At 47.8% G+C, this 23,700-nt stretch overlaps 1 protein-coding gene across 1 annotated transcript in view; it reads right to left on the reverse strand.

Annotated features, from left to right (window-relative positions):
• The window catches only part of ADAMTS7 (ADAM metallopeptidase with thrombospondin type 1 motif 7), a 168,891-nt gene that overhangs the window by 73,934 nt on the left and 71,257 nt on the right, over positions 1-23,700 (reverse strand). The window contains 3 exon segments of the mRNA XM_020975991.2: positions 3,868-4,013; positions 7,319-7,411; positions 8,948-9,092. Of these exon segments, the coding sequence (XP_020831650.2) occupies positions 3,868-4,013; positions 7,319-7,411; positions 8,948-9,092 (384 nt within the window).

The following is a 23,700-nucleotide window of genomic DNA, read 5'->3' on the forward strand; positions in this document are numbered from 1 at the left end:
TTTACAGATACTATTAACTCATTTGATCCTCACAACAACCTTGGGAGGTAGATGCTATTACAACATCATTTTACAGGTGAGGAAACTGAGGCAGGCGGAGATTAAGTGACTTGCCCAGGGTCACATAGCTAGGAAGCATCTGAGGCAGGATTCTTGATCAAGTTTTTCTGACTGCAAGTCTGGCACTCTGTGCACTGTGCCACCTAGATGCAACCAAAGTGACTTGTCTGACTCCAGAGTCGGTATTCTTTGCACTGTGTCCTCCACGCGTGTTTGGAGGAAAGTGGCCTCCAGAGGGGCAGCTAGACGGCACAGTGGATAGAGCACCGGCCCTGGAGTCAGGAGGACCTGAGTTCAAATCCGACCTCAGACCAAACACTTAACACTTACTAGCTGTGTGACCCTGGGCAAGTCACTTAACCCCAACTGCCTAAAAAAAGAAAGAAAGAAAAGAAAAGTGGCCTCAGGGAAGTGCTGAAGCTGGAGAGAGGAAGGAGCTCCCTTCAAAGGCTCCTTCAGACCTCAGTTGATTCATCCTTGAACTGAGACCAAAATGATGGGAGAGAAGACAAAGACCGTGAGTCTTTGCCTCACCACTCACTACCTTGCCTGCTGTGATGAAGGTTCTTCATGGCCTTGGGTCCAAGTCCTGACTCTGCTGCTCAAAGCAGATCTCTTCCTCTCTTTGGCCTCGGTCAAACTCATACAGTTCTCAACTCAGGTCAACTCATACAGTTCTGAATGACAGAGCTGAGAGGGACCTTGAAGATTATCCAGCCAAACCCTTCTGCTTGCCATCTGGGGAAACTGAGTCTCAGTCCCATAGTGAGTGGCTGGGGTCGTGGCAGGTTGGGATGAGAGCCCAGGTCTCCTCCCTCCCAGTCCAGGAGGCTTCCCAAGGGCCTTCTCAGCTTGTTCACATCCCAGGAGGCATAAAGCCCAGCTCTGGAGATCTTGAGATCTCATAGTGGGAAGGCAGGACATAAACAGAGCACAGACTTGCGAATGTTGACCAACAGTGAGGGGAGAAAAATGGCTTCAGGATGTGGGGAAGGTGACATTCCAGGGACCCAGCCAAAGCCCTTCATACCCATGGACGAACACTGAGCAGATTAACGCCGGCGTCATTGCTTTAAAACACAAGCTATAATGGATGTGTGGCCTCTGGAATCCAAGGGAGATAAAGGCCACCCAGCCTGCTCCCAGGGGGCTTAGGGCGCCAGAGTCTGGCCCAGGATGGACCAGAGGGGGAAGGGCAGCCTTTGTTGAAGGGCTGACGGCCTTCAGCCCTGACTGTCAAGCCTTTTCTCCGAAGCCTATCTCCAGCACTTCCTGCCTGGCCTAATCAGGAGTCATTGTGTGTCAAACAGAGAGACAGATGAGGGCCAAGGAAAAGGGAGAGCCTCCCTACTCCAAAGGTAGGGTCCTGAGAGATTACCCTATCTAATCCCCAGGTGGGATCCTAGCAATCACAGGGATTTAGATTTAGAACTGAACAGGAACCCAAAAGATTCTAGTATCATAAGCCTAACATCAAGCAGCTCAGTGGCTCCCTATGCGTAGTGTTGGACCTGGAGTCAGGAAGCTGTATGACCCCGGACAAGTCATGTAAGGAAACTGAGGTTCAGTGACTATTGTCTGCCTCAGTTTCCTTATCTGTAAAGCGGGGAAACTAAAAGCATCTTCCACCCTGGATTGGGGTGAGGTTCAAATTAGAAAATGCTTATAAAGTTCTTTGTAAACCCTCAGGTTCTCCAATGACAGCTACATAAGAGCTGTTATGATTAGGTTTGGAAGAGAGCTTACACCTAGGGTCTGGGACAGATTTCAGGGGTCTTTAAACTCAGATGGGAGAAGTCTTACAAGGATTCACTGCTTCTTTCCATTAAGAATTGTAGGCAACAACACGTGGGGATCCGGCTGCCAAAGGGGTCTGACACTCAAACAGAGTTTAGGTCCCCTGTCTCAGAGTCTGTTGAGATCAACCTCTTTATTCTACAGATGAGGAAACTGAGGTCCAGAAGGTCAGGTGAGTTGTTCATTATCACAGGACTAGTAGATATCCAAGATGGGATTTGGACCCAGGTCTTCATGATTCCAAGTCTACTGCTCTGTCCACTATACTGTGTTTTACAGATGAGAAAACTGAGGCCTGGAGAGGTCAAGTCACTTACCCAAGGCAGACTGGGGACCAGAGACGGGAACTGACTCACCCCGGTCACAGAATGCATCTGCGGTGCCACTTCTGGGGCTGTATCCCAAAAAGGCCACGGAGCTGGGAGGGTGACCCACATGTACAAAGATATTGATAGCGGCACTTCCTGTGGTGACTGAGGGTTGGAGGTTGATGGGATGACCATCAGTTGGGGAATGGCTGAACGGGTTGTGGTGTGTGAATGTAAGGGAATACTGTTGTGCTGTGGGAAATGATAAGCAGGTGGACTTCGGAGGGAGCTGGGGGGACTTGTATGGACTGGTGCTGGGTGAGATGAGCGGAGCTGGACCGGGGGGAGCATTGTTCACACTGGCAGCTGCGTTGTGCAGTGGCTAGCTGATGGACTTGGCCCTTCTCAGTGGTGCAAGGATCTGAGACATCTCTGAAAGTCTCACAATGGAGGACGCTGTCCACATCCAGAGAGGGAAGTGCGGAGTCTGAGTGCAGATCAGAGCTCACTTTTTACTCTTTTTTTCCTTCTGTTTTGTTTTGTTTCTTCTTTCTTGTGGTTCCTCCTATTGGTTCTGGTTCTTCTTTGCAACATGACTGGTGTGAAGATATGTTTGTGTGTGTGTGTGAAGGAATGTGTATGTGGAGCTTATATCGGATTACATGCTGTCTTGGGGAGGGAGGGGGAGAGGATTTAAGGCTCAGGAGCTTATGGAGTTGAATGTTGAAAAGTAAAAATAAACTAATTAATAAAAAAAAAAAAAGAATGCATCTCTAGCAGAGTGGGTCACAAGACCTGAAAAGTCATCTAGTCCCTCTCTTTTTTTTTTTTTTACAGATGAAAAAACTGAGACACAGGTCACACATGTTGCAATGATCAGAGGTGAGATTTGAATCCAAGGCCCTTAAGTCGTAGCCCAGTGTTTTTTCTGCTACCTCCAAAAGATAGAGTTAGGGGCCAGACTCCAAGATGCCACATCTACAGCCACTAGACAAGATGGTGGGCATTGGTGCTAGGAGGCCAAGTCCTTGTGGTGGCCATCTCCTCCAGGAGGCCTTCCCAAGTGAGACCTTCTGTATCAGCTCCTCTGTCTTTCCCCACTAGTCCATGACCACCACGCACAGCCCCACCTCTATGTCATTCTGTTTCCTGCACGTCAATCCTGTCTCACAGCATCTCTTTCTTCCCCATATCCTACCTCCCACAGGACCCAGCACGGGGAAAGGCACAAGGTAAGCATGCTTCTTAATAAATCCTTGTTAAGTGAACAAAGCAGAGAAGTCTGGACCAGAAATTGTGAACGGGGGCCCATCAACGGGCTGAGAGATGATCCAGAGAATTCTAGACAGTTCTCAGGATTGTGGGATTTATAGCTGGAAGCAATATTGGGGAGTGTCTCGTCTAACCCATCCTTTTACTGTCTGGGTGACCTTGAGCAAACTGGGTCTTGATGACTTCATCTGTAAAATGGGGGGAGGGGCTGGACTAGATGGCCTCAAACCCCTTCCAGCCCAGGATCTGGGATCCTGCGATTAACGGAAAAGGGCACAGACAAGATGCACACGAATGGAGAAGATACCAAGAGGCTGCAATCAGCCCTGGTGGAGGGACTGCCCACACCAGTGATTATGGAACATAGTGGCATGGCATGCCTCCCCTCCTTCCATCACCCCCGCCCCCCAAAGCAAAGCCCAGCTCTTACGTGGGGTTGCTGCACTGTCTCTCCGAACTCTGCACGCCCACGCCACAGCTTCGGGAGCAGCTGGACCAGGAACTCCAGCCAGCCCAGGCTCCATCCACAGCATCGGGCCGGAAGCCCACGGACACACACTCCCCGTTGAAACACCACTGCCGAGAGGCACAGAGAGAAGGGCACACGTGAGCATGAGGAGCCGGAGAGGTGGCATCTCCGGGAGAGACACCCAACTGTCCAGGCCCAGTCGTTCTCAGGCTGGGGATTAAAGACGAGACCGGTGCTTGGGTAAACAGGTATAGGAGAATAATTAACAATAAATCACATAAAGAAAACCAAAACCAAAACCCTTCAGAATGCTGACATCTTCTCATCTCTTGGTAGAGAGGTGGTAGACTAGGGAGCAGAATGGGGCATGTGTTGTCAGATATGGCCAATGCAGTGATTTGTTTTACTTACTAGTTATACTTACTACTTATAAGGGAGGGTTCTATTGGGGTTAGGGAGTAAATAGAAAGTTGTAGTTATTTTTAAAAGAAAACAAAAAGGTAAGGTAAGAGCAGAGCCAGAGAGAATGACTCTGGCCCTTGGGCCAAGAGCCAATAAATGCATCTTGAGTAGGCCAACGCAGAATTCATTTGGGGGTGGAGGGAAGATGTTGGGAGATTCCACGTAAAAACCTCATAGCTAGTGATACAAGTCTCCTCTCTGGTGCTCCTGGGGGGATACACAGACCATGGAACCCAAAGTCAGAAGGGATGTGGCCACCCCACTAAGGAAGAAAGCACAGGATAGAGTCAGGGGGTCCCCAGAGTTTTCACTTAAGGGCACAGCCAGCTGGGGAAAGAAGCTTACCATCTGGTAACTTCTTATTTTAATTAAATGTCCTTGCTGACTAGTTTCTAAAGTCCGTTATTTCTACCTAACATAGGAGTACAAATGCTGTCAGTAACCTTTAAATTTTGGCACTCTGGGACAAAGGCCCAATTGCCCCACCCTAGGTATAGCCCTGGTCCCAGCTCTACCATAATCAAGTTAAGATATTCCTGTTGGTGGGCCTCAGTCATTTTATCTGAAAAATGAAGAGTTTAGACTAGGTCCCTTCTGTGGATCCTTCCTGCTCTGACCAGCTAAGATCCTGAAGGTCCTTGGCCTCTGGGCAAGAGACTCAGGGGAGGTCCCTGCAGCCAAATAAGGAAGCTTGAGAGGACCTGGTCACTTGGATGGTTTTCCCTATGTGTCAGGGGGCATGTCTCCCTCTATGTGTCTCCAGAGAATTCTCGTGGGCCGGGCCCTGCTGCAAGAGGCCTGAGGTCTTGGGCACAGAGAATACCAAAACAGTATGGCATTTGGAGTCAAACAGAACTCTTTGGTCTACACTTCCTGCCTACATACACCTGGGGGTATTAAATCACTTACTCTCTGGGCCTCAGTTTCCTCATCCACGACATGAGTGGGTTGCACAAGATGACCTTCAGGACTTAAGCTTATCATTCCATGAGGACAAGCACAATGCCACCTCCATCCTTAACTGGCCCTTCTGGATGTTCCCCATTCGCTCAGGCATGCCTGGGTCAGGGATCATCGGACCCTGATGTCCCCAAACACATGGCTGCGTAGGGGAGTTTCTCCCACTATCACGTAGTCTGCCAATTACCTCAGCAGTCCAGTGCTGGCATGGGGTTGACGTATATAATTGCATATCAAACTCCCAGCCAGAAGATAGCTCTTGGGCATATGTGGTATCTTTGAAAGGCTGTCAACACTGTTAGAAAGGGTGATAGGGATGGGCTGGGGGGAGCTGGGTGAGGTATATCTGAAGCAGCTGTCTAGCTTCCCAGAGTGGGTGTGGGGATGACAGAGAACTATGGAGGGCAATCCCATTGGTGGTAGTATCTCTCTCAAGCAATGTGGAGCATACCCTGAGAACAAAGTGCAAGGGGGTGAGCTCCCATATGGATCCCAGTCACCCCTGGAGGGAAAAAGTGAAGGGCGGCTGAAGGTGTTAAATGGGTAGAAGCTGGTGACACTGGGGGCAGTGCTGGTTATGAAAGGGAGACAGGAGTGGTGGTGGTAGATGGAGCCAGCCCTATATATAGGCAAAATAGGTAAGTGGGTGTCTGTTATGTGAAAGAAGGGGAACTACGAAGCCCACACTACACACACTACACACACACACACACACACACACACACACACACACACACACACACACTATAGTGAAGACAAACAAAATTAGTGTATGAATCACTGCACTGCGGATAAACACAGAGAGAAGGGGGCGTAGGTGAGCAGAGAGGAGCTAGAAAGGCCACATCTCCTATGACAGCATCCCAGGGAGAAGGCAAGCGTGACTTTGTCAATAGCCACTTATTTTTCCTCAGGCAGGGAATTAATTAAAAACAGGGCCAGCGCTTGGGAAAATGGAGGGGTAGGGAAGAACAATTTGCATGATGATCATAATACTACAGAGGAAAACAAGATTGCTCCATTTCCAAATTATGATGCCTCCTTCCACTTGGCAGAGAGGGTGCAAGATGGTGCCTTGGCTGAGAGGTGCAGTGTGATGATCTGTTTTAACTCTATTTGTTACAGGCGAAGGTTCTACTGGAAGGGGCAGGGAATATTCATCTATTTCTAAAGCACCTACTCAAGCTTGTCATGGTACCAAGAACCTTGTCATTGTTACTCTTCTGGATTAAGGTGCACATTACGCCTTTATCCCTCATGAACACGTTCATGTGAATTAGTTCTTTGAGTCTTTTCCCCCAAGCTGAGATCAGGTCCAGGATAGAGGGTACTCAGAAGGGAGGGCAGGCTTGGGCCAGAGGTCTTGTGCACCTAAGGGCAGCGGGGAAGAGTTCTACCCTTTTCTCTAGCCCCCTAATACTCATAGGGAATGTTCTCCAAATCCTGCCCTTCTCCTCTGAAAGGAGGAGGAATGCCACCTGGCATTTACTAACCCTAGTGCAGAAATTTCCCTGACGGGAGAGCCAGCAGAGGAGGCTTTGGGGGAGCAGATTCAGTGTGTCAAAATTCAGCTCCCTGGCATGGCCATGGTCATGGCACAGGCCCTTCCATGGCAAGGTGATACCCAAAGGCACCAAGCTGACCTGGGGCGATCAGAGGTAGATTTGGGCCAGCTTCTCTTTGGTTTATTTTCCACTTTGTCCCATGATGCTTCAGTGTGAAAGGACAAAGCAACGTGCCGTGAGGGCCACAGGCCTCTTCCCTAGATTAATGGAGGAGCCTCCTCTTTAATCCCATGAACGGTGGCAAAGACCTGAAGCTATGGATGCTTTACTCTGTGACCCTGCTTCCTGAAACTGACTGGGGGAAGCATCCTCTGTATTCTGGACACGAGGCCAGGAGACCCTCTCTCTGAGGCCTTCCCACTCAACTCAGTCCACACCACCATCTCCCTTCCTCCCGCTGCCCGTGCCCACACCTGCCGGCCTACCTTGTTCTCACCACATCGGGTGCCATCCACAGCAGCATCCAGCTTGGAGTGACAGGTGGTCCCCACTGAACACCACAGAGTATTGCAGACATTCTGAGGAGAACAAGAAAGCAGTAGGAAGTAGCTCAAGGTGCCAGGTCTCAGAGTGGCCAGACTATTTATTGGCCTACTCTCCTTCTTCCTCTCTCCTACTGTCCCATCCTTCAAGGCCCCGCTCAAGGCTCTTCTTCTCCAGAAAAACTTCCCTGCCCATTTCATCCCTCCATGGTCTCCCTCTCTCCTACATTTGTAATCTCTAACTCACCATTTAGTTCTTAAGGTATATATGACCACCTATGGTTAGTTGTCATTTTCACACGCTGGTCAGTAGCCTAGCAGCTCCTTGAAATCAGGGAGTGTGTTTTTTTTTTGCCTCTTTGTATTTATGGCACCTAGCACACTGCCTGAAACACAGTAGGTCCTTAATAAAGTTTGTTGATGTATCTGATAAGTTTTGCCCCCTATCTATATCAGTAGCTCTCAAAGGAAAGGGGCTGAGTCTCCTTCTGCGGTTTCCCCCACAGGAGAGCTGGGCAGAGGCTTGAGCACATAGTAGGTAAGCACTGAATAGAAATGAATCATGGGATTTTAGAGCCAATCGAGCCCTTTGAGAGCATCAAAACCAACCCAAGAGATCACTGAACCCAACCTCCTTCACTTCCCAGAAAAGGAAACTGAGGCCGACAGAGAGGGAGTAATTCACTCAAGGTTATGGAGAAGTAATCAGGCACCTCCAAATGACGTGGGAGGGCACGGACCTAGAGAGGATCTCATGGCAAGTGGGAAAAAGCAAACTTCTGACCCTGGCCTTTGGATTTCAAATCTGAGGCTCTTTCTCCATCATTCTTCCTCTCTCTTCCCTTTCTATCCCCTATCCCTAATTTCTCTACAGCATGGGTAGTAGTGGGGACTGGCCTGCTCAAAGGCACCTGATGAATAATTAAGCATCAGGACATTCAGGGCAGACTCACTGGGGACTGTGTTTTTCCTACCCAAAACTACCATCTCCTCCCTACCCCCCACTTACTCCAAGAATGAGTCACAAACTGGGTTACAGACTGGTTTTGAATCACTTATGGAGATAACAATTATTTCTACATTTTAAAATACAATAAAACTTTACTTAAAAATGTAAAAAACATTTTTGGCTCTGGGCTAGCCCCCCAAATCACTAGCCCTCCAGCAGTTTACAATACCCGCAATAACCTATATCCTGGACACTTCACCTTTGAGTCTATTACAGATTCCTTTTCAGAATAATGTTTTTAAACAATTGAATGAAATTTCAGTAAAAGGTTAGTGAAAATTAAAATGTAATTTTTTTCTCAGATCACAGATTCCCAGAAAATACGTCCATGGACCCAGGCAAGGAACCCTGGTTCTATATAAAAGTCTTGAACAGAAACAGATTTAGATCTGCTCATGTCAAGGAGGCTCCCGGTCCTTATTTTGCCCCTTCAGAGGCTACCCTCTCCTGACCCAGGTCCCTCCGTCCCATTCCCCATCTCATCTGTGCCCAGCAGCTTGCAGAACCCCAGGGCCCCCGATTCTCTGCTGACTGATAGCTTCCTGAGGGTCAGTCTGGCTTACATCCATGTCATCACAGAAGGTGGAATAGGCCCCGTATTGGAGGCGGCATTGATGGCTCACATCATAGAGGACACCGGGAGGGACGATGGGGAAGTCAATCACATCATTAGCGGGTGGGTCATCCAGGCACAGGCCCCATCCTCGGCTGAAAAGAGAAGAGAAACAGCAGATTAGAACAACAACAGCCCGTGGAGGCAGAAGGAAAGGAATCAGCTTTCCAGATGGTCTCTGGGTCCCTTCTTGATCTGATATCCTAAGATTCTGTTTGTCTTCAGCCTCAGGGCCAGAGACCCAGCTGAGACAGGACAACTGCAGAGTGTATAACTCTAGAGAGCCTCATTACCTAGATAGTTTTCTCCTAGTGCAACAAAGTGAGTGTTGCCCCTTCTGGGCACCACCTAGGTGGTAGTGGGCAGGTGGAGGGGAGGAACATGAGCTCCATCCAGAGGAAGGATGCTGCTCTGTTGGTCCATTATCCAACAAGAAAGAACTCTCGGTTTGTGGGCACTCATCTTTGTGATCTGATATCCCAGAGACTGAACACCTGAATAAGGCAGCAAGTGGCAGTCCCCAGCCCTATGAGTCACACAGCCAATGGCTGTCCCCAAGCACACTACATTCCCACATGAAGTGTGGGCCCTTTTTCTTCCCAATTATTCCTCCCTGTGTTGCTTGAAATGGTTCTCTAGAACCAGCCTGCTTTTAACAGAACCTGGGAGGTTATAAAAGCCCAGTGGAGAATACAGAGTCGGCCTGGAGGTCAAGGGTAGCCATCACACGGCTCCCCCCAAACAAACTTCTGCTGCAGCCAGATTGGACAAGATCCTGCCAGCACCCAAGAATATCAGGTCCCTGAGCGCAGGAACCCTTTCATGTCTGACTGCATCCCTAGTGCCCAGCAGAGTGGGACTCCTTTTGGACCCGAGTACTCAGCACAGTGCCTGTTCCATTTCTTTCCAATTACCAGATGGATTTATTTGCACATAAGAGACAAGAAACAGCTAGTATTTTCCCTTTTTCCTTTCCTTGGGCAAAACCCACTTATTCTATAATTATCTGTAAAGAAACACTTTCTTATCCAGCATTAGATCTGTAGAAGATTCAGTTTCTAACTCTGAAATGCCTTCTCCAACATAAGATGGCTTTGGGATCTGTAATTTTTAGATTCCCTTATTAGTTTCCATTCGAATTTCACTTCTGTAATTAGGTAATTTAATTTGAATTGGAACCTGAAAATCGATCTAGTGAGCCATCTCCGTAAAAAAGATGAGCCACTGCTTAAAGGTACAGTCTCATTTTTTGGTTCCCCTATGACTGACCTGTTTCTGAGTAACACAAAAGCCTTAAGGAATATACATAACAATCATTGTGCTGGGAAGAATATCTCTGTTAATCCCAGGAGGAGCAAAAGATACTTTTGTTTTAAGTTAAATGAATAAACGCTTATTGGCTGACTGACTATATCACAGGCTTTCCTCGAAATAATCCCCTCTCCTGACCCCAATTGTGCCTGCTTCCATATATAAAAAGCCTACAGCTCCTTCAAAATGATACTGACTTGGGGCAGCTAGGTGGCGCAGAGGACAGCGCACCGGCCCTGAAGTCAGGAGGACCTGAGTTCAAATCCGGCCTCAGACCAAACACTTGACACTTACTAGCTGTGTGACCCTGGGCAAGTCACTTAACCCCAATTGCCTAAACAAAACAAAACAAAATGATACTGACTCATTTCTAGAGTGTCCTAAGGTTCACAAACCAATTGGTGAGCATTTATTAAGTGCCTACTATGTATTGGACACTATACTAAGCATTGGGTTAGGGCAGGGCCAGGGTCCCTCTGGTCTTGTCTCCATATATCTGTTTAGATGCTACTAGGAGCCAAAGGGATTCTTGCCAGTGTCTTCCAAGCTGGTGCAGGGAATGAGGAGAGTAGAAGGGGAGATTAATGAAATTCTGAGCTTGTGTTTCTTGGCTTCAACTCTCCAGGTCATAATCCATTCCCCTCAATTGCCCCATGAGGTAGGTAGAGCAAGGATCATCATCTCCACTTTACAGACAAGGTAAAGTAACATTCAGCTTGGAATGGAGCCCAGGTTCTCTGACTCCCGATCCAATGCTCTCTCTATTGGACCATACTCAGATCCACTGATAATCCCCAGCCACTTCCTCCATGACGCTTTCATGTCCTCTCCCTGTCCCACCTTCCCACGTGGCCCAGATCACGCCTGAACATCCGCAGCCTTTCCTGGTGCTTCCCTTGGAGATCCTGGCATCTAGGACTATCGCTCTGTATGATGCATGAAGGGACCCCATCTTACATAACATAATACTGCTTCCAACCCCTAAACACCAAGTACAGCGCACTTTGTTGAATATTTGCTAAGAAAATTCAAGAGGCCACCAGGCTGAGTGTCCAGGGTTCCCCTCCTACTCCCTCTTACATGGAATGCAGCCATCTGGGCATCAGTTCACTTTCCTAAGTCTGAAGGTCATCTCAGAATTCACATGGAACATGGGGGCAAATGTCAATTAAATTCAACAAGTGATTATTGAGACCCTTCTGTGTGCTGGGTACTGTGCTAAGGGCTGAGCATACAAAGACAAAAACCATACAATCCCTGTCCACAAGGAGCTTACATTCCACCAGAGAATACAACACGTGATAGATAAAGGTAAGATAAACTGAGGAGGGAGAGAACATTAAAAAAAAGGGATGGGGGTGGGGAATCAGATCAGGACTCCTTTCCCCTCTAGTGAAAGGCAAGATCTCACTAGTCAAAGCCTGCAAGGTCCCAGCTGAGGTTCCCATTAGCCTCGGCTTCCTTCCTGGTGCGGCAGGGGAAGGGGTGGGGGATCTGGGGTGACAGTCCTTCCAAGAACCAACAGAGAAATAAAACGTGGGTCCAGGAATCTGCAACCAAGTCCACATCCTTGGTTCCACATCTGGATTGGCTCCAGAGGCCCAGCCCAGGGAGAAGAGGGGGAGGGGAGAGGAAGCCAGAGAGGGAAAGGCAATTGTTTAGAAAACTTTCCAAAGAAATCTGCAAGGATGCTTAAGATGCCACAGATCATGACCTGAGAAGTTGGGGCCAAGAAAGAAAAGCCCAGTATTTCATTAGTCTCCCCCTCCCCTCCCCCATTCCCTGCCCCAGCTTGGAAGACACTTTGGCAAGCATCCCCTTGGCTCCCAGTAGAGGTTAAACAGAGATATGGGGACAAAGCCAGAGCAACCCTGGCCCCGCTCTAACCCAGTGCTTAGTATAGTGCCTGGGACGTAGCAGGCACTTAATAAACGCTAATAATAAATGCTGACTGTCTCAGCTCCCTCATTTCCTGCTGCTTCCCTGGAAAAGATGCTTTCTGTGCTGCAAGCAGGGAAGTGGGAGCTTCGGAAATCAAGCAATGAAACGAATCGATGCATCCTTCCAAGGGCCCCAGTGCCCAACAAACACCAGGACTGGCTCCCTGAGAGCCCCAATTCCTCCAGTTTACTTTGCTTCAGATGATACAGAAATAAAGCAAGACCACCATTTGCAGGAGTCCTGGTGATGCCCAACTCTTGAGCTGGCATGGCAGATCAAAGGGCACAGTCTCCAGGGAAGCCGTGGCCTCATCAAGCACTTGCTGGTTCGTACTTGACAGCTCCCATGTTCCCACCTCTTCCCTCCCCACTTCACATAAACTTCAGGTGCCCGAGGTCACAGAGCTAGTAAGAATCTAAGGTCACATCTGAACTCATTTCATCCAGAAAGGTTAAGCCCCAAGGTCACATAAAACTATCATCTGTTGTGCTATCAGGTCATCTTTCTCATCTGTAAAGTGGGAAGAATGATATCACCTATAGCACAAGGTTGTTGTGACCATCAAATAAGACAACATATATAAAGTATTTTGCAAACCTTAAAGCACTCTAGAAATGCTAGCTATTATTATTATCAAAGGCCAAAAATGAAGAGAAAATCAGTAAAACTGACGAATATATTGTAGAGGTCTGCAATGTACCTCCTACCTCTGGAAAAAAGTGGGTTGGGGGGATAGGGTTATTTCCTCATCTCTCTTCTTTGGGGCCAGGCTTGTTCTTTATTATTTTCCAACACTTGCTTTTGGTTTTGGGGGGATGACTCTTTCCATTTACATTCTGCTTTAGTCACTGTTTATTTGGTTTTCTTGGCTCTCCGTCTTTCATTCTGCATCAGTTCATATAGATCTTCTCATGCTTCTCTGTCTCCATTTTACACATCATTTCTTACAGGGTACTAAGATTGCAATGCACTCACGTACCACATTGGTTTAGCCATTCCCCAGTCACACAGCTCATTTTACTTAACTGACCTACTGGGGGTGACTAGAAGGGGGTAGGAGGCCCAGAAATGGGTCGTGTTCCACCGGCAAAAATGCATGTCTAGTTTTATTTGGGGAGACGGGTACCATGAAGGAGGGCTCTGTTTTCTAAGCTATAGCGTTTCACCATCATCTCATCCTATAATCCACCACGGACTCTCCATATTTTGCACAAGAGGGAGCTGAGGCCCAGAGAGGTTAGGCCCCAAGGTGCCCTAGAGCCATGATTGAAATTCAGGGCCTCTGACTGGAAACCAGTGCTCTGCCCCTCCCCCTTCCCTCACTCCAGGTCTGGCTCCTTCTTTCTCCTTCCAATTTTATTTTTGTCAGTTCCTTCCCTTAATTCTTGCAATGTGTTTGTTCACCACTTTATTGTCTCGGGGAAAGTCTCCCTTTGTTTCTGACGTTCTTATTCATGATGTTTCACGCTTTGATGTGTCTTTTTTTCCCCTATTGTTTTATTATTGTCCCTTGATTTATTAGAGATTTTTAAAGACTCTCTGGAAGATTTCGGATGTGTAGGGAGGCAAGTTCTCTCTCATGACCTCTCATCTTCCTGTCCTGGCCACACTTTCATGAGAACAGGGGACAAGGACCCATAGAACTTGAGGACATGGGCTCTCTGTTCCCGGGACAGACAATACAATGGGTGTGGCTGAGGGGAGGTGGCGAGCAGCTCCAGAGAGGGAGCAGTGCCCTGCCCTGCCCTTTCAGATGACAGTGCCCCATTGATCCACCCACACCCCTGCCACAGGGCCTGACTATTTCTGTGATGATGAAGGGGTGGCCATCTGGTCTCCATCCAGGGATGGATGTAATAGATTGGGATGCTGAGGCATCCACAGGCTCCCCACCCAAAGCAATCCTGGTTTCCTGGGCCTTGCAGGCATGCTCACTTTCGGGGAAAACTCAACCCTTGGCTTAAAGGGGCCGTTGGTGACGCCATCAGCCCTAGGCACCCGAGGACCCCAACCAACTCCATGGACTCTTCACAGATCACTAAGGACTTATATCACTCTACAAGCCTGGAGCCAGCCGCAGACGGGGCAATGAACTTGCAGTCCAGAAGACTTGGGTTCAAATCCCACCTCAGACATTTGCTAGTCACTCTATTTCTCTCAGCTTCCTCATCTGTAAAACAGGTCCCTTCTAACTCCAAAACTACGATGTTCTGATAAGGTAAACAGGCGACAAAGATGCAGAGACAGGCTTTGAGCAGCAGCTGCTGCTTCTCAGAGGTTCCAGCGAATCAGGGATTCTTAGACTGTTAGTGCTTGAAGGGGCCTCCAAGATCATTCAGTCCAGCCCTTCACTGTATAGATTCCAAAACTGAGACTGATAAATATGGTTAACCCAAGACATCACAGGTGGTAAATGGCAGAACAGGCTCGAACCCAGGACGTGTGCTCTTTCCACATTTCTTTCACAGGCTCACTAACAACTGACTTTCCAAAAATGCCGCCCCTCTCCTCCTGTGTGGCTGAGTAGGACTCACCCCTCAAGGTCAGGTTGAAGTTGGACTTCCTCCAGAAAATCCTCCCAGACTACATCTGCTCACACTGACCTCTCTCTTCTCAGACTCCTGAATATCACACGGTACGGCACTTGGTCAAATAGTGCCTGGTTACACTCTTTAAATGTTCACGGGTGTGCATCTGTACTCTTCAACTAGACTGTGAGCTCCCTGAGGACAGGGCAATGCTTCAGTGCCATCTTTTCTGGCATTTCTCCCCCCCCCCCAGGATCTAGTACAAGGACAGCTATACTCAGAGGTCACAGAAGCAGACTGAGAGGTCAAGTGGCATAGGAGACGAATGTTGGGCCACAAGCCAAGAAGACCTGGGTTCTAATCTCAGATCCAACACTCACTAGTCTCTTGAATGCCGAGCCACAGTGTCTCTATCTACGAAATGGGACTAATGATACCAATAGCAGCTACCTCGAGGGCTGTTGTGAAAATGTATATAGGTGTATATATACATACACATCTATAATAATTGATATGTATATAGACACATGTGTTATACATATGTATAAACATATATAATAGGTATGTGTATGTAGTCTGTTTTTCTTTTAAGGCAGTTGGGGTCGAGTGACTTGCCCAGGGTCACACAGCTAGTAAGTGTCAAGTGTTTGGTCTGAGGCTGGATTTGAACTCAGGTTCTGCTAACTTCAGGGCTAGCGCTCTATCCACTGTGCCACCTAGCTGCCCACCTATTAGATACGTATACATGTTAGATATATACAAATATCTAACATTCTTCCCACAGGCAGTTACAAAAGGTCCGTTTGATGCTAGTGTTCATTGTCCCTCATGGGGGGAGGAGACCTGACCTCTGCAGAATTAAGGATGGAATATACAAAACACAGAGAGAGGGGAGGAGAGAGGGTTAGTGCTGTGGGAAGAAAGATGGAGTTGGTGACCATCGGAGGAGAGCCAATGGTGAACCTGAAGAAGTGAATTAAAGTGAGTGTGTGAGAGTATGTTCTCCAGGGACTCCTGTGGTGTAGCTGCTCTAGCTGATGAGTGAGCCTCGATTTGGGGGAGGGGAGGTCTGAGGGCCTAGCGCAGGTCTGTCTGAGCTCAAATCCCAGCTTAGCCTCTTACTACCTGTATATTTTTAGGCATATGGAGCAGTGGATGAAAAGCTAGCCTTGATGCCAGGAAGATGTCCTCTCTCTTGATGACAGTGGGCGGGTCACTCACATCTTCTTGTCCCCAGGCAGCTTCCTAAGGTTGTAAACTGCCCACCAGGTATTGATCTCAGTAGAAGAACTCTGCTTATACCACTGAAATTACAAGTCCAATCCAGAAAAATAAATGTCCTTAAAAGTAGCCTCAGACAAGCCACTTTATTTCCTCTGGGCTCATTTCTTCATCTGTAAAACGAGGGACTTGGACCAGATAGTCTCTATGATGCCTCCTGGCTTAAATCTAGAATCCCATAATCCTAAAGGATGGGAATGAGAGCGGGCCCCAGGGCTCCCGACTCCCCTTTCAGGGCTTTCTTCTATGCACACCACCTAGCCTGTACTTGCTCCGTAAATGGTGCTTGCAAAGACTTCTCCCCTGTTGAGAAAGCTGGAGGTAGCCCCGGGGGATGAAAAGCAAAGGTGGGGAATCTTCCCATCCCTCCTTCCCCAGCAGCAACAAGAGTCTCCCCTGGGCTATAAAATGTTTTGCTTCAGTGATGCTGAGACAGCCCTGTGGTTGACTGCCTTTCGCTTCAGCTCTGTTTCCCCCAGCTTCTTTGGCTTCTCATATTTCCACTCTCCAACCCCTTTGAGCTTCAGCTGGTTTCTATAGTAACCTTCCAAACAGATATCTAGGTTAATGTATTTTTTAGTCACTGACATCTTCTTGAGCCTTGAAGAAGGAAAAAAGACCAAACAAACCACAAACCTAAACCTGGTGTCTGCCTCAAAGCCTTCATAGCAGGGTCTCCCAATCCCCTCCAACACAGCTTCTCCATCAGCAAACATGCTGGAAAAGCCTGGAGGGCATGGGGCCATCACTGTCCCAGAGTAGGCCCCCCCCCATTCTTCTAATAAACACTCAGAAAGCACTGTCCAAATAGGCAGCTTGAGCTGAGCCCAAGGGCCCAGACTCATCCCAGACCACAGGCTTTGGGGCAGGCTGCTCTTCCCTCAGCTTAGCGAAGGAGGCCCAAGGTCCCAAGCCTCTCAGAGAGGATGGCACCTCGCAGAAGAACCGTCACAATGGAGTGCTTCAGCCAGGTGCTGGTTTAGCTGGAGTGCCAGGAAGACCTGAGTTCAAATCCTGAATACGAGCTGTGTGGCCCTAGAGAAGTTATTGGAGCATAGATTTACAGCTGGGAGGGACCTCAGGCACCATCTAGTCCAACCCTGTCATTTTACAGATGAGGGTCCAAAGACCCTTAATTGTCTTGGGTTGCACAAGGAGTAAATGGAAAAACTAGGATTCAAACTCAAGTCCTCTGACGCCAAATCTAGCCTTCTTTCCCCTGTAATGTACTACATTAAACCTTAATGAGCTTCAGATTCCTCATCTATGAGTTCTGTCCATTAGACTGGGAACTTAGCATAGTGCCTGGAATACAGTAGGTGCTTAATAAATATCTGTCAGACCAGATTTTTGCCTTTGCTTGTATCCTCAGCACTTCGCACAGTGCCTGGCACACAGTAAGTGCTTAATAAATGCCTGGTTGACCTGCTGACGACAAAATGGAGATAATAAGCTAAGAGAATAAGATTTAATACATATGTATGTGTGTATATATGCATATAGTGTGTTGCAAACCTTAAGGTGCTAAATAAATGTTCATTTTTATGCGTTATCTCATTTGATCTTCACAACCTCCTTGTGAAGCAGATACAACAGATTTTATTATGCTCATTTCATAGATGAGCAAACTGAGGCTAAGTTAAGTGACTTGCCCAGAGTCGCACAGCTCACACAAAAGCAAAATTCATACACAGAGTTCTATCCATTAGGATGTGCTTGCCCCTCCCCCCACTTAAATCCATTTAATACTTAAAGGTTTCCTGCAAGGATTCTTAACCTGTTTTGGGTCCTGGCCCCCTTTCTAAAGCAGTCTGGGGAAGCCTATGGATGGACCCTTTATCAAAATCATATCTTTAAATAATTGAAGGATACGCTCAAATTAATTTAGAGATGAGTGAATATAAAGATGTAATATTTTCCCCCATTTTATGTTCTTTTATATCCAGGGTCACACAGCTTGTAAACAGGATTTGAACTCAGGTCTTCCCAAGTTCATAAGAACCAGCTGAATGTAAACCTGGGGTTTTCTCACCATAATCCTGTGAAGTATACAGTATAAGCATTATCCCCAGTTTACAGGTGGGAAAATTGAGACTTAAAGGGGCTAAGTGATTTGTTCAAGGTCACACAGCTGTTAAGTGGTAGAGCCAACATTAGGACCCAGGTCTCCTGACTCCAAGGTCAACATTCTTTCCACTACACCATGCAGTCTGCAAATGAATAACAAGTTATTTAGACATTTAGACCCCCTCCTGCTGTTTCTCTGGTTGCCTCACCAAGTCCCTGCCCAGCTCTAGTCTGGTGCTACCCAAAACATCAGGGGCTGGGGTGACCTAGGGAATGCACCGGACTCAGACCTGACCAAAAACTCCAAAGGCTCCAGAGGGCTCCAGTGTCAGACTGAGAGTGTTCTGGGGGACTTTTTTTTTACCACTTCCCTTGCTAAGAGGACTCATGCTCCATTGCAGAAGACCGACATCCCGTGGCCATAACCAGGGGTCTAGAGGGTCCCAGGAAATAGCGGCCTGTTTCAAATGGTCCCGTGAATGACAAGCTTCTATGGGCAAGAGCCCAGGCCCGGCTCACCTGGGGCCCTTTGCATGGGCCTGGCTAGTTTCACTCATGCTTGGGAGCCTGAGGATAAGAAGGCCACCATTCATGTGGGCTTTCATGGATCAGAATGACAGGGCGGAATGGAGGGCTTTAGATGATTACATTTTCTACCTAAGGGAGGGTTACTCTAATTTGTCGAGGCAGTGTGGCCTGGTGGGTAGAGTGCTGCACTCAGGGTCAGGGGTACTTGAGTTGAAATCTTGCCTGACACCATCCCCGCGGCCATTTCTAAGTCACTTAGCCATCTCTGAGCCACATGTAATTCTGTAAGACTTAATGACTGGTTTATATATTTAATATGGTTTACACATTTAATTATGTGTTACAGATGGGTCATACACTTCATGGCTCAGTGGATAGAATTCGGGGCCTGGAGTCAGGAAGACCTAAGTTTAAATCCAGGCCTAGAAACTTGCTAGCTGTGTGACCCTGGGAAAGTTACCTTACCTTGGTCTGCCCTCAGTTTCCTCAATCATAAATGGGGATGATGATAATAATAACAAGTTCCTCGAAGGGTTGTTGTGAGGATAAAATGAGCTAATATTTGCAAAGCACTTTGCACACATTTAAGCATTAATGTAAATGCTAGCTATCATTCACTGAGATCACAGATTTTTGATAATTGGACAGCATCATCACCATCATAACTGTGCCAGGCACTGTGCTAAGCACTTCACAATTACTCCATTTGACGCTTGACAATTATTCCAACAACCCTGGGAGGCAGGTGCTCCTGGGCCTAAGGCAGCTGTCACTAACTTTGGGACACAGATATACTATTTTCCAGGATTTTTGTAGTTTCTGTGGCCCAGACTCAATCTCTCTGGGCCTCTGTAAAACGAAGGGGATAGGCAGGTAATCTCTGAGGTCCCTTCCAGCTCTGGACCTGGGTCCGATGATTTCCAGGCCCTCCTAGCACAGCCCATCACATAAGACTTCCCCAGGCATACACATAAGCAAAGGAGAACGTAAACACAGATGTGCTAGCCAAGCTATCCAGGTAACAGATTCCCTAAGGGCACACGCCTGTGCCAGAACAGGCTCCATGTGGCTTTTATTCTTCTTCCAGTCAAGGCTAATTTAGGAGCAGCAGCCCCGAGGTCCTGGCATCCCTCCCTTTTATCCACCGCTTACAGGCAGCCTCAGAGGAGAGAGGCTGGTGCCCACCCTAGGCTGATGGCAGCAGATGCTGCCTCCCCACCCACCCCCCAGCTCACTCGCTTTGCCTCCCTGATTGCAGGAATGTGATAGAAGGTCTTTTCGGCTCCTTGTTTTGTATCAACCTTTCCAAAACACTGAAGTGTTTCCAAAACGCTAGGGCACTTGTTTGTGTCTTAGACAATGGAGCCTAGGACCCAAAACAGTATTTCTTCACTGACTGGACCTCGGGATCGTGGTGCAGGACCAGAATTCTCAGTTAGATTGTAAGCTCCGTGAGGGCAAGGATTGTCTTTTGCCTTTGTATCCCCAGGGCTTAGCACAATACCTGGCACATAGTAGGTGCTTTAATAAATGTTTACTGACTGCCTGAGAGTGGGTTTGGAGAAAGAGTCAGAGATTGCGCTTACGGTCAGCAATTTATCTGTAACTGAAGTCTTGCAGGGGGGACTGGAGCGCTGAGGGTTTAAACAATTTGTCCAGGGCCACACAGCCAGTGTATAACAGGAGGGATCTGAACCTATGTCTCTTCTTGCCAGATCTGTCCTGGGAGTGTGGCTTTGGGGTAAACTTCTGGATCTCAGCTGTTCTGGCCTTTGATTCCCTTCAAAGCCTAGTAACAATTGCAAACTGATTCTACTTAACCGAAGCTTCTAGCAGGCTGGTCTCCAGATATTTGAAATTTTATTACAATTATAATTCCTTCAGTTCGTTTCCAAGACATTCCTTCTGGCTTTCACGTGGATAATCTCACTCTGAAATTCGCCCCAACCCTGTGAGGAATGTATGACTGGTATTGGTATATCCATCATAGAGGGAGGGCAGCTAGGTGTCACAGTGGATAGAGTGCTGGGCCTGGAGTCAAAAAGATTCATCTTCCTGGGTTCAAATCTGGCCCCTGGCTGTGTGACCCTGGGCAAGTCACTTAACCCTGGTTGCCTCAGTTTCTTGCCCAAGAAGACACCAAATGGGGTCACAAAGAGTTGGACATGACTGAAGATGATTAAACAACAACAAAGATTAATTACTTGATTGAAATCCCATCTTTTCATTGGGCCTCAGTTTCTCCATCTGTCACATGAAGAGGTTGAACTAGAAGGGACTTCCTTTGTCCCTCACAGCCATGAGATTTTACAAGTCTACGTGGGTGCACAATGTGTGAAATAAAATTTCTAGACGGCGCCACCAGCAGCAGAAGAGGCCTCCTAAAGATCCCCGGGAGAATTTCAGAGGTCCTGAGAGCTTCTCCCAAGAAGTGCAAAGACATCTAAAACAATGCTGAGAGAGGTCATAGCCTATGCGAGCGTGGAAGGCAACAAAAGGAGCCAGCCGTTCAGGGCAAGGCCATGCAGACAAGGAGGCCCAGATGGAGAAATAATTGTGTTGCTGGATCTTTAGGAGACAACCGGGAAAGAGACAAGACAGACAGTACTGTCCCCATTACGGAGCCTCAAGAATGAAATTATTCTTGGGCTAAAAAAATCAACTGCCCCACTACATGAGGGCGGGTGATGTGGTTAGATAAGACAACACGTTGGGTAAAAAAGACGGAGGGTGAGCAGGGGGCAGCTCACGGTGAGTCAATAGTATAATAACATGGCAGCCCAGCAAAAACAAAAACTAATTTGGACTTAGCTTGCATTAATAGGAACACGGTGTCTAGGGGGAGGGAGGGAGAGCCCCGCTGTCCTCTGCTCTGGCCAGACCACAGCAGGAGGATGACAGTCAGCTTGGAGAGCTATATTTTAGGAAGAAGGTGAAGACTGTCCAGACTGGGAAGATAACCAGGATGGTGAAGGGACTAGAAATGATGTCACGTGAGGACTGGCTGGAGACCCGGTGGCATCTAATCTAGAGACGAACATACATTTAGAGGTGGAAAGGAACTTTGAGGTCGTTAAGTTCAACCCTCTGATTTTACAGATGAGGAACTAATGGCCGGGGAGGTGACTTTACCCAGGGTAAAACAGGCGATGTCAGAGGCGGAATTTGAATCCGGGTCCTCAGACTTAGCACTCTTTCCACTGTACCATATGGTAGTAGTCATGACCTGTGTCTTCAGGGATCTGAAGGGCTGCCACAGGGAAGGATCAGACTTACTTCATCTGGCCCCAAAGAGTAGAATTAGGAGTGAGGAGACTCCTAATTCAGTTAGAATTAGGAGTTTTCAGAGAGGGAGATTGTGGGCGAGTTGCCCTTGGCTCTCCAAGTGGCCACTGCCCACTTGTTGGGGATGGAATGGAGGTACCTCCTGACACCTGCAGGGTGTGGTCAGATCAGGGGCCCTTGGAGATGCCTTCCAACTCTGAGGTTCCCACAGTTCAATAAGCTGGCTGGGGAAGATTTCCACCCAGTTCTGATTCCCAGCTCAAGGCTTCTTCCCTTAGGCCAAGCCTCAGTCTGGCACTTGCGATTTAGGGGAATTTCGAAATCAAACAGCAATCCAAGGACTTGGACAGAGATCCTCGAGGTCAGAGACCCAGAGGCAGCGAGCACGCCCTCCCCTTCCCCCCAGCCTCCATCACTAGGGCACAGCGGGTCCTTGTGTGACTGAATCAGTGCAAGGACTTTACAAGGAACCCATGTCTCCTTTCTGGAGTCAACAGTCCTGCGGGCATTGAGGGCTTGGAATCCCTTTGTATAACTTTGCAGAGGAGAGACAGCATGCTGTATTCCAGTGGGTTCAAGCTCAGATAGAAACAGGGGCCACTAAACTGACCCTAGGGATCCCTGCAGGTCATGTATTGATCTAGAAAACTACATACTAACATTATCTATGCTTCATTGCATTTTATTGTATTTCGGTAAATATTTCCCAATTACAGTTTAATCTGGTTTGGGCTGCCCTTGGGAGTGTTGTGGACCAGCACATGAGTGGCCTGAGTGTGTTTGACACCTCTGGAGTAGTGTATGTGTGGCTGGCCTGGGAATCAGGAGTCCTGGGTTCAAATTCTGATGCTGTATGATTCTCTATTAATGTGCCAGGCAACTCTAAAACAAGTCGCAGACAAGTTACTGACCCTCACAATTAGAAGGACTGCTCAGACTGATGAAATCACAGGCGTGGTGTAAATAAATCCCTATCCTTTGTATTTGGGACAGCTAGGTTGGTGCAGTTGAGAGAGTATAGGGTCTGAGGTCTTCTTGACTTGAATTCAAATCCAGCCTCAGACACTTACTACCTATGTGACCCTGGACAAGTCACTTCATCCTGTTTGCCTCAGTTTCCTCATCTGTAAAATGAGCTGGAAAAGGAAATGGCAAACCACTCTAGTATGTTTGCCAAGAAAATCCCAAAAGCAGTCACAAAGAGTCAGACATGACCGAAAAACAACTGAACAACATCTTTTGTACTTACTTATCCGTGAACATGTGTTCCTCAGTTGAGTGTAAGCTTCTTGAGGGAAGGGGCAATTTAGTTTCTTTAAGGTCTGTATCCCCTTAGCCCAGAAAAATGCCTTGTGCTCCCTCCTCTCCAGAGCTGCTACCATGACCTTCCTAAAGCATAGGTCAGATCATGTCCACCCCCTGCCCCCACTCAATAAATAGGCTCCAGTGGCTGTTAATACAAAAGACCTTCCCAGCCTGGCTCCCACAGACCTTTCCAGCCTTACCAAACACTACTCCCCTTCACACACACTTTGCTCCAGCCAAAGTGACCTTTCTGCTGGTTCTTTCACATGACATTCATCTCCGGTCTCTATGCCTTTGCACTGGCTGTATCCCCTGCCTGGGATGCAGTCTTCCATGCCTCTACTGCTCAGAATCCCTCATTTCTTTCAAAGCTCAGCTCTGGCACCTCTTTCTACATAAGATTATTCCTATTCCTCCCAGATACTCTCTCCTACCCCCTAGAAATTCTTCATGTAAT

The sequence above is a fragment of the Phascolarctos cinereus genome, unplaced genomic scaffold (assembly GCF_003287225.1).
Source record: "Phascolarctos cinereus isolate Bilbo 61053 unplaced genomic scaffold, phaCin_HiC Scaffold_3;HRSCAF=262, whole genome shotgun sequence".
Taxonomy (NCBI): domain Eukaryota; kingdom Metazoa; phylum Chordata; class Mammalia; order Diprotodontia; family Phascolarctidae; genus Phascolarctos; species Phascolarctos cinereus.